The 18,074-nt window shown below is 48.3% G+C and overlaps 1 protein-coding gene across 1 annotated transcript in view; it reads right to left on the minus strand.

Moving 5' to 3' along the window:
- The window catches only part of LOC105006857 (lysyl oxidase homolog 4), a 28,588-nt gene extending 10,769 nt beyond the window's left edge, over positions 1–17,819 (minus strand). Inside the window, exons 1-7 of the mRNA XM_029121898.2 lie at positions 17,784–17,819; positions 15,391–15,666; positions 14,346–14,953; positions 10,663–10,874; positions 2,966–3,004; positions 2,655–2,868; positions 2,357–2,537 (exon numbers count right to left, since the gene is read on the minus strand). Of these exons, the coding sequence (XP_028977731.2) occupies positions 2,357–2,537; positions 2,655–2,868; positions 2,966–3,004; positions 10,663–10,874; positions 14,346–14,953; positions 15,391–15,666; positions 17,784–17,811 (1,558 nt within the window). The 5' untranslated portion in view covers positions 17,812–17,819. The remainder of the gene's footprint in view (positions 1–2,356; positions 2,538–2,654; positions 2,869–2,965; positions 3,005–10,662; positions 10,875–14,345; positions 14,954–15,390; positions 15,667–17,783) is intronic.
- Between the last annotated feature and the right edge of the window lie 255 nt (positions 17,820–18,074).

An 18,074-nucleotide genomic window follows, 5' to 3' on the forward strand; every position in this document is an offset into this window, starting at 1 on the left:
CTACTTAGTCTCTGCACTGGCCTTAGGCCCTTCTGACTATCCTGGAAATGTCATAACTGGGCTGTTTCTTCTGTTGCTTTTAAGTTGTGCGAGGGACCAATGGAACTTTCAGTTTAGCGCGTACGCTTCTGGTAGCATATTCAACAGTCCCCACCACAAGTTATTCTGGCTTTAGTTTTTGCCTGGAACAAAACCACTGTGTGTATGCACGTGTGTGTGCGCGTGTGCGCATGTGTGAGCACTTTGAGATATGGAAAAAGCTAACAAACTAAAATTGGTGTTCATTTTCCAGACATCACAGGGGTTTATTCTACAAGTTGGTTAAATACGGTTGTTTTCCCTGGAAAGGGAAGTGCCGCCCCATTACTGTAACGGCCCCATGCGGCGTGCTCAGAACGACCCAACTACATTGACGAGGAGGAGGAGAAATGAGGCGTCACGGAGCCGAGTAACAGCTGGGACAGCTGTGCTTCCGCCGTGACATCCCCACCCCTCGACCCAAGCAAGAACTTTTCTCCTATTGGTGTCCTTCAGTAGTGGTTTCTTTGCAGGAATTCAACCACAAAGGCCTGATTCACGCAGTCTCCTCAGAGCAGTTGATTTTGAGACTTGTCTGTTACTTGAAATCTGCTAAGCATTTTTTGGGGTTGCAGTCTGAGGTGAGGTGAACTGCTGAATTCTGAGGCCGGTAACTCCAATGACATTATCCTCTGCGGCAGAGGTAACTCTAATGACATTATCCTCTGTGGCAGAGGTAACTCCAATGACATTATCCTCTGCGGCAGAGGTAACTCCAATGACATTATCCTCTGCGGCAGAGGTAACTCCAATGACATTATTCTCTGCGGCAGAGGTAACTCCAATGACATTATCCTCTGTGGCAGAGGTAACTCTAATGACATTATCCTCTGCGGCAGAGGTAACTCAGGGGTCTTCCTTTGCTGCGGCAGTCCTCATGAAAGAAAGTTCAACTCGCTTTATCATAGAAATGTCCAAAGTTCTTGATGTTTTCCAGATTGACAGACATTTATGTAGTGAAGTAATGATGGTCTGTTGTTTCTCTTTGGTTATTTGAGCTGTTTTTAGCATAATATGGACTATAACAGTACAGACATAATGATGGTCTTTTCTGTTCCATCCTGCCTTGTCACCCTCTGTATAACCACCCTAACACATTAAGAAAGAAAGAAATTCCACACATTAGCTTTTAACAAGGCACACCTGTTGAATGCTAAAATGCATTCCAGGTCGTTACCCAAAGAAGCTGGTTTAGGGAATGCCAAGAGTGTGCCAAGCTGTCATCAAGGCAAAGTGTGGCTAAATTGAATGGCACAAATGAATTGCTCGTCTTCTCCCACGAACGGAAGTTGAGTGAACTGAATGTTCGCAACAATGAAATGAACAGTGGGATATCGCTTGCCCGAGTCTGCTATTGTTCATTTGAGGCGAGATGATCGCATGTCTCAGGGACATCAGTGGAGGAGAATCAGGGTAGAAGCTTTTACATTTGACCAATAGAAATTCTGCATTTTAGGATGGGCTTTTCTATGCACACAAAATAATATCTGGTCACCAAAGAAATTGTTAAACACTATCGTTCTAAAAACTCGACAAAATGTCCCTCTACAGCTCACACTATATATGATCTCACTCGGATGTGATGGCGCTAAATTAACCAAATGTATAATAGGGGGCGCTGGTGGAAGAAGTTGGTAACCTCTGCCATATATATAGAGCCCTATTTCAGACCAGAAAAAGGGTGTTGTTTCAGCCACTGTAGCTGGTTTCACTCAGGAACACTTCGGCCTCTGCTTTGATAAACGTGCTGTTTAGCCTGATGGAAATGGCGGCACAGCACAAACAGTCAGATATACATACAATCATCTCAACTAACAGTGCAGCTACTTCCTGTCAGTGTGTTTGTTTTGGTGCGGCTAGGTTTCAGAGCCAACATTTCATTGATGTGGGCCTTGGAAACAAGTTTGTAAAGGGCAAGGTCATTTTAGGGACAAATGTTTAGTCTGTGGAACAATGCTTTGGCAAGGAGGTCGGCGAAGGTCAGCTTTGCCAACTGACCGGCTGGCTGACTGACTGGATGTCACTGACTGACTGACTGGCTGGCTGACTGGCTGGCTGGCTGACTGGATGTCACTGACTGACTGGCTGGCTGGCTGACTGGATGTCACTGACTGACTGACTGGATCACTGATTGACTGACTGGCTGGTTGGATAGCTATCACTGAGTGACTGAGTGACATGGATCACTGACTGGATCACTGACTGGATCACTGACTGACTTGGACTTGCGTGTGCGCGCACGTGCGCGTGCGTGCGTGAAGCAGACAACCAATCTTACCCTGTCCCAGCTCTGCGTTGTTGAGGGCCTCCTTGGCCGAGCCGAAGCCCAGCTCCCTGCACACCACGCTGGCCGCGCCCAGGTCCCACAGGTGGTCTGCCACGGTGCCCCACTTCCCGTCCCTCAGGACCTCCACCCTGCCTTCCCCCAGGCGTGGCCCGGCCTTCAGACGCACCACGGGCTGAGGGAGGAGGAGCACACACGCCAGGGGGCGTTAAACGGCATCCAGGTAACTGGTAACCCCTCCTCCCCCTTCCTCCCGCCTCCCCCCTCCCTTCCCTCCCCCCTCCCTTCTTGCCTGGACTGTGGGGGGTGCGGGCGGCCTCCCGGAGGAGAGGCGTGTGAACTGGTGTCCGGGCACACAGCGAACGACGGCGTGCATCCCCCCTGGGCAGGTGACTGGGTTCCTGGGGAGGGAGAGCTGGGCGTTGCACTGGGACAGGGCAGGCTCCGTGCCCAAACACTGGATCCGCTCGACCCAGTAGCCCTTTTTACTGGACAGCGCTGCCAGTCTGGAGGGAGAGAGAAGAGAGGAGGACAGATCATCATCATCATCATCAAGAGAAATACAAATGAAGAACAAACAACAAACAATACTCAGATATTTACCTTGTGGATGGATCTGCCAACTTCGCATCCCATCGTTTTCTGAAATAAATAATAGTGTTATCACCAGCCCCTCCACTACAGATATCACCTCCTCACTGTCCCTCCTACCCGCGGATGAGGAGTCAATAAACCAGACTGTAAATATCTCAGCGAGCAGGCTGTAGATACCTCAGCGAGCAGGCTCTCGATATCTCAGCGAGCAGGCTGTACATTTCTCAGGGAGCAGGCTGTAAATATCTCAGAAAGCAGGCTGTAAATATCTCAGAGAGCAGGCTGTAAATATCTCAGCGAGCAGGCTGTAAATATCTCAGCGAGCAGGCTGTACATTTCTCAGAGAGCAGGCTGTAAATATCCCAGAGACCAGGCTGTAAAAATCTCAGCGAGCAGGCTGTAAATATCTCAGCGAGCAGGCTGAGGAGGCCCAGTGGTTCTGTGGTTACCCACAATGCACAGGGAGGGATCTGAGTGTTCCTATTGTGAAGCCAAGCAAACAATTTCATCTCTCATCCCCTCTCTTCTCTTGCCCTGTCCTTCTCTTCCTCTCCCTTCTCTCTTCTCCTCTCTTCTCTTCTCCTTTAGTCTGTGCTCTGCTCTCATTCCTTATTGCCAATTTTTCTCTACACTCTTTTATCTTCTCTATTTGATTATTCTCTCTTCTTGCCTCTTATCCTCTCCTCTGCTCTTCTATTTTCATGGTCCTTCTCTTCTACACTCATGTCTTCCCCTTCTCTCTCAGTCTCCCCCTCCCAGCCTCTGGTCCCCCTCTCTCCCTCTGGTCCCCTTCTCTCTCTGTCTCCCCCTCCCAGCCTCTTGTCCCCCTCTCTCCCTCTGGTCCCCTTCTCTCTCGGTCTCCCCCTCCCAGCCTCTTGTCCCCCTCTCTCCCTCTGGTCCCCTTCTCTCTCGGTCTCCCCCTCCCAGCCTCTTGTCCCCCTCTCTCCCTCTGGTCCCCTTCTCTCTCGGTCTCCCCCTCCCAGCCTCTTGTCCCCCTCTCTCCCTCTGGTCCCCTTCTCTCTCGGTCTCCCCCTCCCAGCCTCTTGTCCCCCCTCTCTCCCTCTGGTCCCCTTCTCTCTCGGTCTCCCCCTCCCAGCCTCTTGTCCCCCTCTCTCCCTCTGGTCCCCTTCTCTCTCGGTCTCCCCCTCCCAGCTGTTGTTCACTAATACGTTTCTTTCATATGTATTTCAGTCTTACTGAATGTATGTCTAGAAAAACCAACGGAAAGTACTGTAAAAACAAACGTAACATATTTTGTGTGCATTTGAGAAAGTACTATAAATATGCATAATGGGGTCCGTTATATGGAAGCTTACAGACACCAGCCAAAGGTTGCCAAAAACATCCGTGTCTCAAAAACAAGACTTCTGAGTGTGTCCACAATGGTCCCTTATTTACTCTGTAGCGCACTACTTTCAAAGTGGGCCTTTACCCCATGTGCCCTGTTTAAAAGTAAGGCACTATACAGTGAATGGGGAGCCCCCACTTGGTCCTCGGCCGCAGCAGTAAATGTGGACCTCCACTGGTACTTTGCTGACCGAAAGATGAAGCTTACCGTCGTGGTTTTCTCTACGTGGGGCACTACCGGTCAGAAGAGGGGCACTACATATGTTGTGGAATAGGGGACCGCTGGGGGGACAGCCTTTTCAAGCCACACTAGAAACGACAAGGCACAGTGGGAAGCTACAGAGAGAACTCTGTAAAATCTCTGATTGAATTAGCAGACGTGTTCTGGAGAACAGAGGAGTGAGTCGTGTTCTAGGAGAACGGAGGATGTAAAAGATATGTTCTAGGGGGAACAAAGGTTGTTGTTTCAGATGTACCACTTCGAACTCAGGAGTTACTTTCAGATGAACCACTTCAAATAGAGGAGTTAGTTTCAGACGACTTACCTCAAACAGAAGAGTTAGTTTCAGCCGGCAGACGTCAAACAGAGGAGTTAGTTTCAGACGGCTGACTTCAAACAAAGGAGTTTGTTTCAGATGAAAACTTCAAACAGAGGAGCTAGTTTCAGCCGGCAGACTTCAAACAGAGGAGTTAGTTTCAGGCGGCTGACTTCAAACAGAGGAGTTAGTTTCAGATGAAAAACCTCAAACAGAGCAGTTAGTTTCAGATGGCTGACATCAAATAAAGCAGTTTCAGACAACCCACTTCTATCAGAGGAGTTTGTTTCAGATGGCTGACTTCAAACAGAGGAGCTAGCTTCAGGGGAACCACTTCAAATACTGGATACTAAGACCAAGGGTGACTGCCTTCTAAATATGATCATGAGCTATGTTTGTATCCCAACCTCAGGTAGTGAGCTGTTTGGTCCAAGACGGTCTTGAACTACTGTACCAGTCAAAAGTTTGGATGGTCAAGTGCGTCCAAACCTTTGACTGGTGCCGTATGCTTGTATCCCAACCTGAGGTAGTGAGCTGTTTTGTCCAAGATCGCCCTGAACTGTGTCTGTATCAACCTCAGGTGGTAAACTGTTTTGTCCAAGATGGCCCTGAACTATGTTTGTATCCCAACCTCAAGTGGTGAGCTGTGTGGTCCACTGGTTAGAGCCACTGACCCCAACACACACATGACACAGTGTCAGCATGTTTTTGAATTCGACTAAGGCTCATTCTGAATAAAAATAGCTGAACAAACTTCACTGTCTTATAAGTAAATTTAATATTTAAAATAAAAACACTTTTTTTCTTCTATAGCCCATACCACAGAAACTGTTGAAGTAAATGATGCTGAACAAGTAGTTTATGTTTTCTTTCCATGAGGAAAATATGCCCTCCTCAATCTCCCGCTAATACAGCCATTACATTTGAACTTTGAAGTTACTTGTTTTAATCAGTATCACCTGAAGCATTAAAAAGTGTTTAAAATGTATTTAAAGGGAATTCAATGTGTATTTAAAGAGTGTCCTGGTAAAGCTGCCTATCCCCTTGAATTAAACTCTGCATGGAAAACCACCAGAGTCAAATGTCTCATCCCTGAGACATTCATCACCATCTGTGAAAAAAGAGTGTGTGTGTGTGTATGTATTTGATAGAGACTTGGTTTTCCTTCATTATTCTGTAGCTGTCGTCAGGTTCTTCCAAATCCCTCAGTATAAAAGCCCTTCGGGTGTTCAGTATGGCTTGGGAAATGCGGCGTATTATTGGACGAACAGGAACAGTTGAAGGCAGATTTCACTAAACGCCAATCTTCTGAGTTCGAAACGGATTCTGAAAGTATTAAGTCCAGTCAACAAGTGTGAGTCGTTCACAGGTGGTGTGACTGGAATTCGCTGTGTGATGCCCACACCTTTCACGAACCCAACCGCCAGGACCAACCAAGTCCCTGCTGATTCAGGCTCAGCGGACTCCCAGGTCCACACAGGACTATATTACAGGTCGTCTGATTGAGGTATTGAGCTGACAGGTACAGTACAGCGTTTACTGTAAACTTGCACCATGTCAGGGATATTACCTCTTCAATTACAATCGGACACAGATTTAAAAGAACACAGATATAAAAGAACACAGATATAAAAGAACACAGATATAAAAGAACAGAGATATAAAAGAACAGAGATTTTAAAGAACAGAGATTTTAAAGAACAGAGATTTTAAAGAACAGAGATTTTAAAGAACACAGATTTAAAAGAACAAAGATTTAAAAGAACACAGATATAAAAGAACAGAGATTTAAAAGAACACAGATTTAAAAGAACAGAGATTTAAAAGAACAGAGATTTAAAAGAACACAGATTAAAAAGAACACAGATTTAAAAGAGCTCTAAGTCCAGGTTGAATTCAACGGAGGGCCTGGTGTTCTGCTGGTTTTTCCTTTTCTCTTTTCAATAAAGACCCAGACAACCGGGGAGTTCTGTACTAATTGGTGAGCTTGTCCAAACAATCAAATGCAAGGGGAGGAGTGAAAACCCAGGAGAAGCTGCTCTCGGTTGAATGAGTTCGATACATGTGCTTCAGACCAAAACACAACACACCCACACAACAAAACACACACCAAAACACACACACACACCAAAACTACCGGTGTAATCAATGAGCCATGTAGATAGCTTAGCGGTCAAGAGGGCAAACCCTGTGCTGTGGAAATCCCTGGCTGGACTCCAAACACAGAGCCGACGGCATCTAAACACTAATCAGCAGTCCTCGGGAGACTCATTTTCACCGGATGCTGTCCTGACGATTGTCTTCAGTCCCAGGTCCAGTTCACAAAAGCTGCCCTCTCGGTCCTTGATTCAGCTTGAGGGGACATGTTTCCCCCTCACGGGGTTGATATCATGATTTAAATCAAACAGGTCTCACGTGTCTGACGCCAGTGGCCATGAAGTGCCATGTGTGTGTGTGTGTGTGTGTGAATGCAAACTGCTATAACTTTGGTAAATTCAAATGAATGAGACTGACTGGAAGGAGGGAGGTACAGTATAATAGTCCGAACTGTCTGCATATCTTTGTCTGTCTGCTGTGAGGCCGATAAACAGCCCAGAAGTGCTGATCCTCAATCAGTTGCCGTTCTCCGTGTAACTCATTTTATCATGATTGTAAAGGTAGCACTGATCCTAGATCAGCCCACGAACAGTAGGGGCTGCACATCCGCTTAAGGACGGAGCGACAGGTCTTTCACGCTGACAGCTTTAAGATTCGACCTAACACCCTCGGGTAGCTGGTCAAACGCTGTAATCGCAAGCCTACCCCGCTGCTACAAAATGAAGGCATGTTTAACATGCCGCGCAGGATCTCAAGCACGCCGAATTAGAAAGAAGGCGACCAACAGGGGATTCCTAACATGCCAGACATGTCCCAGGACACAACCACGAACGCGGATTCAAAACGGATGACGTAGCTGACCGAAATAATTTGTACTACTCTGGAAACTGGTGGCTGAAATTATATAAAAGCTCCCATTAACGAGACTAACTAAGTCCTATCTGTGTTTCCAGGAGTCCTGGCTTAGTGCCAGCTAGCTGCTTTATGAGACAAGACGGGCCCCACCGCAAGATTTCACAGCAGACACTTTGGAGACAAGTGCCGTCACAAGTGTATCATGGTACTGTGTGATTACATGGGCAGTCTCCCCAATGACACACTGTTCCCTACATGGGGAACTGCTTAGGGAGCCGTTTGGAAGAAAAAGGAGACATCAGACCGCTGACACCAAATACCCTGACTGGTGAGTTATGTCATGTTGACTCCATAGTTCTACAGACTCGACAATCTCTACAGAGCGACTGCCTTCAGAATGTCTCCCCACAGAATGTGTCTCTGACAGAATGTCTCCCCACAGAATGTGTCCCTGACAGAATGTCTCCCCACAGAATGTGTCTCTGACAGAATGTCTCCCCACAGAATGTGTCTCTGACAGAATGTCTCCCCGGAGAATGTCTCCTTTCAGGAGGTTTCCCTACAGACATTTTGACTACAAAATGTCTCCAAACAGAAGGTGTCCCTATAAAATATTTCCCTTGGGAATGCAGACTTCATCTCAAAAATACCAATCACTATTTAAAACAGGAATGTGAGCTCATAGCAGAGCAGATGGGTGTGTCCTTTTACCAGGACACAAGGACGTGACGGCTCACATGTAACGCGGAAAATGAATTTTCCACGTTTTACAGAAATCTTGGAATCTTCAGCATTCTAACATGCAGGAAAGCCTGGGAATTCGGGGGAAATGTTGCCAGAAGTTTGGGAAAGGTCCGGAAGGCTTAGGTTAGCGCTTGACTTGATGAGACCGGTGTGAACAGGATTAGCCAGAGAGGTGGCTGCACCACAGCATCATTAGACACCACAAAGACACACTCACTCAACAACACATGAATCCCCATCAACTCAAACGGCCGGAAACCCAAACCATTACTGAGCCCCAAAGGATCCCTAATATTTAGCGCAGTCGTTCCAAACCAGGGGAACTTGGCCTATACTCAGGGGCTACTTCAGGAGACTCATGAGACCACGGGCTTACTGGTGAAATCAACACGAGGGATCACTCAGGGCAGCATTCAGCAGGTGGAAAAAAACAAAAGCAAAAGCTCTCCGACTGAATGCGGTGAGAAATGACAGATGTTTTTCTCTGGAACACGTCACTCAGCCCTCAGTGTTTACCGTATCCAGCGGCGCTGGTCCTTCCAACCGTTCACTCATCTGTTTGGTGGTTTAGGCTGGAAGTAGTTTAAGTCACTGGTTTAAAAATAAACTGCATCGTCTGCCATCTGCTCCTACAGCCGGCTGATTCAGATAACGAGAAACGAGAGGCCAGAAAAACAGGTGACAACTGACTGATTATTGAGGTACAATGTAAGTCTTAACGTTGGTGGGAGCTGTGTGTGTGTGTGTGTGTGTAAACACCTCCGAGCGCTGAGTCAACATTTGCCTAAAGTTCTCTGTGGACAGATTTAGAAGCTGAAGAGAGACTGAAGAAGCTGGCATCAAATCACTGTTATTTCCCCCGAGGGGTGGAGAAGCAAACGTGGCAGTGTTTTCACCTCATGAAGAAAAAGAGAAAAAAAAACATGTTTTTTTTTTCTCTGCAGGCTAAACATTCACAATCGCTTTCAACACCACTCAAATTTCAAAGCAACAAAAAAACCTGTGAAAAAAGCAGGTTCGTGCAACAGTGGATATTGCTATGGGTTTGCGACTCAGTGTAAGACAGAGGGCACTTCTATACCATAACGGGGTTTGTGCAAAGTGGCCCTCTATCCAAACTTAATGATTTGTGACCTCAAGCAAGAATGGACAATAAAGTGGAGCAGCTAAGTTTATCCATTAGTGTACAGGCATGCGTGTGTTTCTCCGGGTGTGTTTTCAACAAACTACCCTGAACATTAGCTGCAGTTATCAGGGAAGTAAAGACTAATAGTTTCGACCAGCGTTTAGAAGTGACATCCTCCCAGTGGGCTGTATATAGGCCCTGTGGCCAGACCGAGGGACAGAGGTGGTCATTGGGGCCATTAGGGTTTTAAGACCTGGGGCTCTGTGAAGAATTGTGTGTGTCTGTGGTTTCTCAGAGGTTATTCAGAGACACACACAAACAGACGGACAGAATGGCAACAGATTCTTAAGTGTTCTGGAACTCTTCCGGAAAATGACCGTTGTCAAAGCAACAACTACTGTCTGATGACAAAGAGGGCATCTCGGAAAGTAGCTGGCAGGCAGCCTGGCGCAATAATAGTTGCTGGCCAGGAACAGAAAACCCTTAAGCAAAAGCATCAACTCTGAGGCGAAGTCACTCGTTTTCAATCAGTCACATGCTCTGGGTTCCCAACCGGCTATTCCCGCCAGGTGAGTCATAATTTCAAATGCCTGTCTTCAGCCAAACACCTCAGGATCCTCAGGCGCAGTGTGTCTGACATGAAATACCACATAGCCTTCCCAAATCACATCCCAAATGGTAACCTAGTTCATGAGCTACCTTGACGATGTGGGCCTGCGTTCGTAGCGCCAAAACCAAACAGAGCTGTCGTCCGGCCAACTCAGGTAGTTTGTCAAATGGGACGAGACGAGGTGGTTGAATTCATCCAGGAAATATTGTGTTGGACCAAATGTTTCACAGTAGGATATGATGCTGTGGTCGGGCGGTAGGAACGTTGGCCCACATATCACACACACACACACACACACACACGTGCGCGTGCCCCCCCCCCGCAAATACAAACAGCCCACATACACAAACCTGTCCTTCACCTTGTGCACCAGTTCCCGGACGTTCTTTACCTGTAGGCCACGCGGTCGAAGTCCTCGGCGCCGGGGAATCCCAGCATGCCGCACACCACTCGGCTGCTGCTCAGGTCCCAGCCGTGGTCGCACACGTGGCGCCACCTCCCAGCGTGCTTCACTTCCAGAACACCCTCCAGCAGCAGGCCTCGGCTGGCGCCCGTCAGAATGGGCCTCAGGCGCACCTCCTCCAGCTTCACCTTACTGCCCGTCTGGGTGGGGAGTAACGTATAGTATAGTGGGGGGGGGGGAGTAACGTATAGTATAGTGGGGGGGGGGGGTAACGTATAGTATAGTGGGGGGGGGGGGTAACGTATAGTATAGTGGGGGGGGGGGGTAACGTATAGTATAGTGGGGGGGGGGGTAACGTATAGTATAATGGGGGGGGGGTAACGTATAGTATAGTGGGGGGGGGGGGGAGTAACGTATAGTATAGTGGGGGGGGGGGGGTAACGTATAGTATAGTGGGGGGGGGGTAACGTATAGTATAGTGGGGGGGGGTAACGTATAGTATAGTGGGGGGGGGGTAACGTATAGTATAGTGGGGGGGGTAACGTATAGTATAGTGGGGGGGGGGGGTAACGTATAGTATAGTGGGGGGGGGGGGGTAACGTATAGTATAGTGGGGGGGGGTAACGTATAGTATAGTGGGGGGGGGGGGTAACGTATAGTATAGTGGGGGGGTAACGTATAGTATAGTGGGGGGGGGGTAACGTATAGTATAGTGGGGGGGGTAACGTATAGTATAGTGGGGGGGGGGGGGGTAACGTATAGTATAGTGGGGGGGGGGTAACGTATAGTATAGTGGGGGGGGGTAACGTATAGTATAGTGGGGGGGGGGGTAACGTATAGTATAGTGGGGGGGGTAACGTATAGTATAGTGGGGGGGGGGTAACGTATAGTATAGTGGGGGGGGGTAAAGTATAGTATAGTGGGGGGGGGGTAACGTATAGTATAGTGGGGGGGTAACGTATAGTATAGTGGGGGGGGGGGTAACGTATAGTATAGTGGGGGGGGGTAACGTATAGTATAGTGGGGGGGGGGGTAACGTATAGTATAGTGGGGGGGGGGGGTAACGTATAGTATAGTGGGGGGGGGGTAACGTATAGTATAGTGGGGGGGGGGGGTAACGTATAGTATAGTGGGGGGGGGGTAACGTATAGTATAGTGGGGGGGGGGGTAACGTATAGTATAGTGGGGGGGGGTAACGTATAGTATAGTGGGGGGGGGGGGTAACGTATAGTATAGTGGGGGGGTGGGGTGACGTATAGTATAGTGGGGGGGGGGGTAACGTATAGTATAGTGGGGGGGGTAACGTATAGTATAGTGGGGGGGGGGGTAACGTATAGTATAGTGGGGGGGGGGGTAACGTATAGTATAGTGGGGGGGGGGGGTAACGTATAGTATAGTGGGGGGGTGGGGTAACGTATAGTATAGTGGGGGGGGGGGGGTGACGTATAGTATAGTGGGGGGGGGTGACGTATAGTATAGTGGGGGGGGGGGGTAACGTTTCAGGAGTGTGTTATCCAACTGACAGAAGGACTTGCCTCGATAGTATATATAAATACAGTATCTCACAAAAGTGAATACACCCCTCACATTTTTGCTAATATTTGATTATATCTTTTAATGTGACAACACACAGCCATTAATGTCTAAACCGCTGGCAACATAAGTGAGTACTCCCCTAAGTTAAAATGTCCAAATTGGGCCCAATTACCAATTTTCCCTCCCCGGTGTCATGTGACTCATTAGTGTTTCAAGGTATCAGGTGTGAATGGGGAGCAGGTGTGTTAGATTTTATGTTATCGCTCTCACACTCCCTCATACTGGTCACTGGAAGTTCAACATGGCACCTCATGGCAAAAAACTCTGAAAAAATGAATTGTTGCTCTACATAAAGATGGCCTAGGCTTTAAGAAGATTGCCAAGACCCTGAAACTGAGCTGCAGCACGGTGGCCAATACCATACAGCGGTTTAACAGGACAGGTTCCACTCAGAACAGGCCTTGTCATGGTCGACCAAAGAAGTTGAGTGCACGTGCTCAGCGTCATATCCAGAGGTTGTCTTTGGGAAATAGACTTATGAGTTCTCAAACTCATGTTAAATGTAATTCATTAAACACCAGCCATCATTTAAATTGACTCTGATTAATCACAAATAAAGTTCAGCTATTCTAGTAGGATTTTCCTGATATTTTTCTTAGTTGCATCTCAGAGCAAAAGCCATGGTACTACAGAGAGCTTCCAAAGCATCAGAGAGATCTCATTGTTGAAAGATATCAGTCAGGAGAAGGGTAAAAAATAATTTCCAAAGCATAAATATAACATGGAACACAGTCATCATCAAGTGGAGAAAATATGGCACAACAGAGACATTACCAAGAACGGGACGTCCCTCCAAAATTTATGAAAAGACGAGAAGAAAACTGGTCAGGGAGGCTTAGGCTTCCAAGAGGCCTACAGCAACATTAAAGGAACTGCAGGAATTTCTGGCAAGTACTGGCTGTGTGCTACATGTGACAACAATCTCCCGTATTCTTCATATGAATTGGATATGGGGTAGGGTGGCAAGACGGAAGCCTTTTCTTACAAAGAAAAACATCCAAGCCCGGCTGAAGTTTGCAAAAACAAACATCAAAGCACGTGGGAAAATGTGTTATGGTCTGATGAAACCAAGATTGAACATTTTGGCCATAATTCCAAAAGGTATGTTTGGCGCAAAAATAACACTGCACATCACTCAAAGAACACCATACCCACAGTGAAGCATGTTGGTGGCAGCATCATGCTTTGGGGCTGTTTTTCTTCAGCTGGAACCGGGGCCTTCGTCTTGGTGAAGGGAATTATGAACAGTTCCAAATACCAGGCAATTTTGGCACAAAACCTTCAGGTGTCCATTAGAAAGCTGAAGATGAAGTTCATCTTTCAGCACGACAACGACCCGAAGCACATATCCAAATCCATAAAAGCATGGGCTTCACAGAAGAAGATGAACATTTTGTAATGGCCCAGCCAGAGCCCAGACCTGAATCCAATTGAACATCTATCGGGTGATATGTCACATTAAAGGTGGAAGAATTCTGACATGATCTTTCTTTGTCTCCTTCTTTTACATCACAAGAACCTGGCATTTTAACTGGGGTGTGTAGAATAAAATGTAACATTGCCCCTGCTATTGTGACTTTTCATTTGCTGAGACTCATCGTGTGTGTGTGTGTGTGTGTGTGTGTGGGATGTGCACACAACATCTAAGAGCAGGAACATGTGTCCTGAGCTCTGGATGATGTGTTCTTTAGGGAATTGATAAATAATGGACAGTTATTTCCTCCGGCCCCTGCACTGGAAATAGCCATACATTCAGGGAGTTGGCTGTGTTTAACTACTAGTGGTGGAGGCTTGAACATGACGGATGCTGTCCACTGTGACTTGTATCCAGAAAGGGCCTGGTTTTAGGGCTGCCTGTCATTACAGCATGCCGATTGGGCTGTGGGCTTCTGGCTCCACAAATCAGCTTCCGGTCTTCCTGGAGTTGTCATGGGGCCTCATGGGGCGAAGTGGGGAAAACATGGGCAGTGACAAGTGTATGTGTGTGTGTGTGTGTGCGGGTGTGTGTGTGTATGGGGTACTTAGAAACAATGACGGGAGACACGCAAAGAATGGGAGAACGTTGTTTTCCTCACCTGTCTGTCCGTGAAGTCTACCTCATTATCCATGTTGTGGATCTCCAACTCCGGTTCCACGTGGTTCCCACTGGGCTGCCTGGTGACCTCTGACCCCCACCGGCTGCTCGGCACCCCGGTCCGGTCCCCACCCTGGGTCTGCCTGTAGACCCCCAGCCGTGGGGGGATCTGGTGCCCCTGTGGCACCACCTGGTTCTCCTGCCCGTTCCTGGCCGCCGGACCCTGGCCGTCGTAACGGGTGCGCAGACGGATCTCGTGACCCCGACGCTGGGACCGTGAACTTTGACCTGTGGGGGTGCCGCGATGGAGCGCAATCTCATGGCCATTCCTCTGGGCGGACCGGGTGTGCGTGGGGGCCACGGTCTCCGGCTGGGGCCGCTGGGTCCTCTCTTGGCGCGGGGAGGGGCGCGGAGGTGGGTGCGCGGAGGTCAGGGACGCCGGGGATCCCTCGACACGGTTAACGTGGGGCGGTGCACCTCCGTGAGGGCTGCACACGACCCCCAGGTCCTCGGCGTGAGTGCAGTCGTTGATCCCCCAGCCGTTGGAGCGACACTCGGCCAGAGAGCGCTCGGTGCCCGTGCAGCGCACGTTGTCCAACCAGATCAAACCTGATACGAGAGGCGTGACACAATAAGTCGTTAGCAGCCAATCAGGAGCCACTACGGACACAGTGCATTGTTCCGACCAGATCCAAACACCTCGACAGGCAAACAAGATTCCGTGATGTGGGAGAGGAAGTCGTGCAACACGACTTCTGCTTCTGAGGGTTAACGAGGTGTGACTTCATCTTACCTTCACCTGCACATTTACTGGATCGGCTGGAGAACAACTCCGCCAATCTAGAAATGTTTTTCACAACCCATGAAGGTGACATCTTGAAAAGAAAACTGGACTTCCCCATTGAATCTCTCTCATGCAAAGTAAAGGGTATGTTGAGAATTTTCCCTAAATAAAGCTTTGCTACTGGACTTATTAGACACATTTTAAAGGACTTCAAAAGACACATTTGATTGATTTTACAATTTGAATAAAGGCTGTACTGCACCTTGTCCTTCTCCGAACTTGGCGCTGTGCGCCCAGGTGAGACTGTGTGAGTAGCCCAGCTCTCGGCACACCACGTTGGCCAGGTTGATGTCCACCTCGTCGTCGCACACCGTCCCCCACGCCCCGCTGTAGAACACCTCCACGCGACCCTCGTTAGGGGCCCGGCCCGCCCCCGCCAGGCGCAACTTCACCCCCGACCCCTGGGCTAGGGAGAAGGGGAGGAGGGGGAGGAGGAGGGAACTCACACATAGAAGGAGGCTTAACATCCTTCCTGGATCTGGGGGGAAGGGGGGGGGGTTGGGGTGGAAAGAAAGAAAGAAAAGGAAGGATGGAGGGAGCGTTAGAAAAAATAAATGAGAGACTGAATTCTTTCTGAGTGCCGTCCATGATTGACAACATTGTTCAATCTAACACTCAAAATATGTGATCAATGTAACCCGCATCTGAGGTAAATTGTTTGAATACATTTCTAAATCAAGATATATCTTTCTCAAAATTGTGAGTCTCCCATGCCAAGATCACGGCTCTGTCTTCTCCTATAATGTTTGATGAGCAAGGGGATCTGAGAACATTCATCCATGCAGAATCTTTCCGGATCCTTCCGAGTGCTCGGTCCTCTGTCCATGTGGACTCTTCTCTTCAGCTCACCCCACGTTTTCAGAAGGGTTTAGGTCAGGGTACTGAAAGGCCTTCGATTGTCTGGTCAGTGAGATATTATTATTTAGATCTGGAGTAGTTTGGATCAACATCCGACCAGAAGATCCAACATCCACCCACTTTCCACTTTCTGACAGAGGCAGGCAGATTTTGGTCAAAAGTCTCCTGTTCCATGAATTCATACTAACAAGGTTCCCAGGGTCTTTAGAAGCAAAACAGACCCACAACATCGCTCTACTGCTTATTATGTTCACATGTTTGAATATTTTTTTTTCTCTGTTAATCAATAAAGAACTACATTTTTATTAGAAAAACATTACTTCAGTTAAAGGTTAGACATCCCTTATATTTAGAGTGTAAAATCAGACTGACAGACAACAATAACTTTTTGCTATTGCCTTTTTTGCTCACCTTTACTAAGGTTGCTAATAATCAGGGAGGGATCTGGAAGTTGAGGAAACCCCAGAACAATCCACCAATTTCATTGCCAGTTCGGAAAGACAAACACTCTCTAAATCCATTCACAAAAAACATCTGTTGATAAATTTCTTGTCTTTCCGTCACATGAAAGCGGCGAGGAAATGACAACAAAAACAAACCCCCAGAAGTACTGAAATAGCAAAAAGAAAACACACTCCGCCGTGGAGACATGTCATTAGCAACGCAAATACCCCAAGACCACCAGGGAGTTTTTTAGCTGTAGAACCATACGACCTCGCCATGGAGACGGCGCATCCTGGAGACCCACGGGCAACACTCAAAGTCTCAGGGTGTGTCCCAAATGGCATCCTATTCCCAACATATTGCACTACACATGACAAGATCCCCAGACCAGATAGTATGCACTACCTTTACCCAGGACACTAACGCACCCGAACGGCACCCAGTTCCCTGTGTGGGCCCTGGGGACCCAAAGTAGCACGCTCCAAAGGGTGTCATTAAGGACCGACTCAGACTTGAGAGGGAATGGGAGGAGGGTGGCGACGGACCCAAGCTAAAAGCAGCATGGCCCGGGCCGAGCCGCAGAGAAAACGTCTTCCGCAAAGCCTCAGACGTCACTATGGTGAGCTAAACTAAGGCCCCCGAGCCGGGGGGGGGCAAACAAACAGCGCCGTCGAACGCAGACAGGACGGTGTGAGGCTGTTGTGGAAGGTGGGCCGCGTCTGCATAGTCTAAACACTGGCCTCCTTTCCTAGTCCCCTTGTCTCCTCTCCTCTTCATCAGAGCTAGTTTGAATACAGGCGCAGGAACCAGTGTCTGCCCCGTCACCTGTCCCGGGCCTTCAAGCCACTTTCTCACCAGTGCATGGGGGAGGGAAAGAGACCAAGACAGAAAAAAGAGAAGGCGACGAGGAGGGAGCTGCTTCAGGACAAGGTCAAATACGTGCACAGTTGTACTGAAGACCAGCATAATCACAACACTAGAGAATCATCCACTTCAGCCATAAAGATAGGAAGAGAAGTTCAGGACAAAGGAGAGAAGAGCTGAGGGATGGATGGAGGAATGAAAGACTAAGAAAAATGTGAACAGGTAGACGGATAAAGATAGAGCAGGGAGATGGAGGGAGATGGAGGTATGGAAGGCAACCGAGAAAAAGATAAACAGTAGAGGGTTTAATTAAAGAGAGATGAAAGAAGAGACCAAATAAAATGAGCAAAAAAGGAGTACAAGAAGAGGAGAGGAAAGGAGCAAAGGAACGAGTGATGGGAAAAAAAGATGAGACGAAGAACTGCTAACCTGTTCGTTGTTCTGTCCTGAGAGTCATTGGCTCACTGAGCGGATTGAAACAGAGAAGGAGAGCAAGGAGGTTTGTCTGGTTTGCCTCTGTTCTTCTGTCCTTCCCTCCCTCTTTCTCTCTTTCCCTCCCCCTTTCTCTCTCCTTCCCCATCCCTCCCTCTTTTTCCTCTCACGGCACCTTCGGTCTCTTCAACTTTCTCCTCCCCACCCCTGTCTCCCTCTCCGACCACCCTCTCTCTCCCTTCTCTCCCTGTCTCCCCCCTCTCTTACTGTCTCCCCCTCTCTCCCTGT

The sequence above is a fragment of the Esox lucius genome, chromosome 9 (assembly GCF_011004845.1).
Source record: "Esox lucius isolate fEsoLuc1 chromosome 9, fEsoLuc1.pri, whole genome shotgun sequence".
NCBI lineage: Eukaryota > Metazoa > Chordata > Actinopteri > Esociformes > Esocidae > Esox > Esox lucius.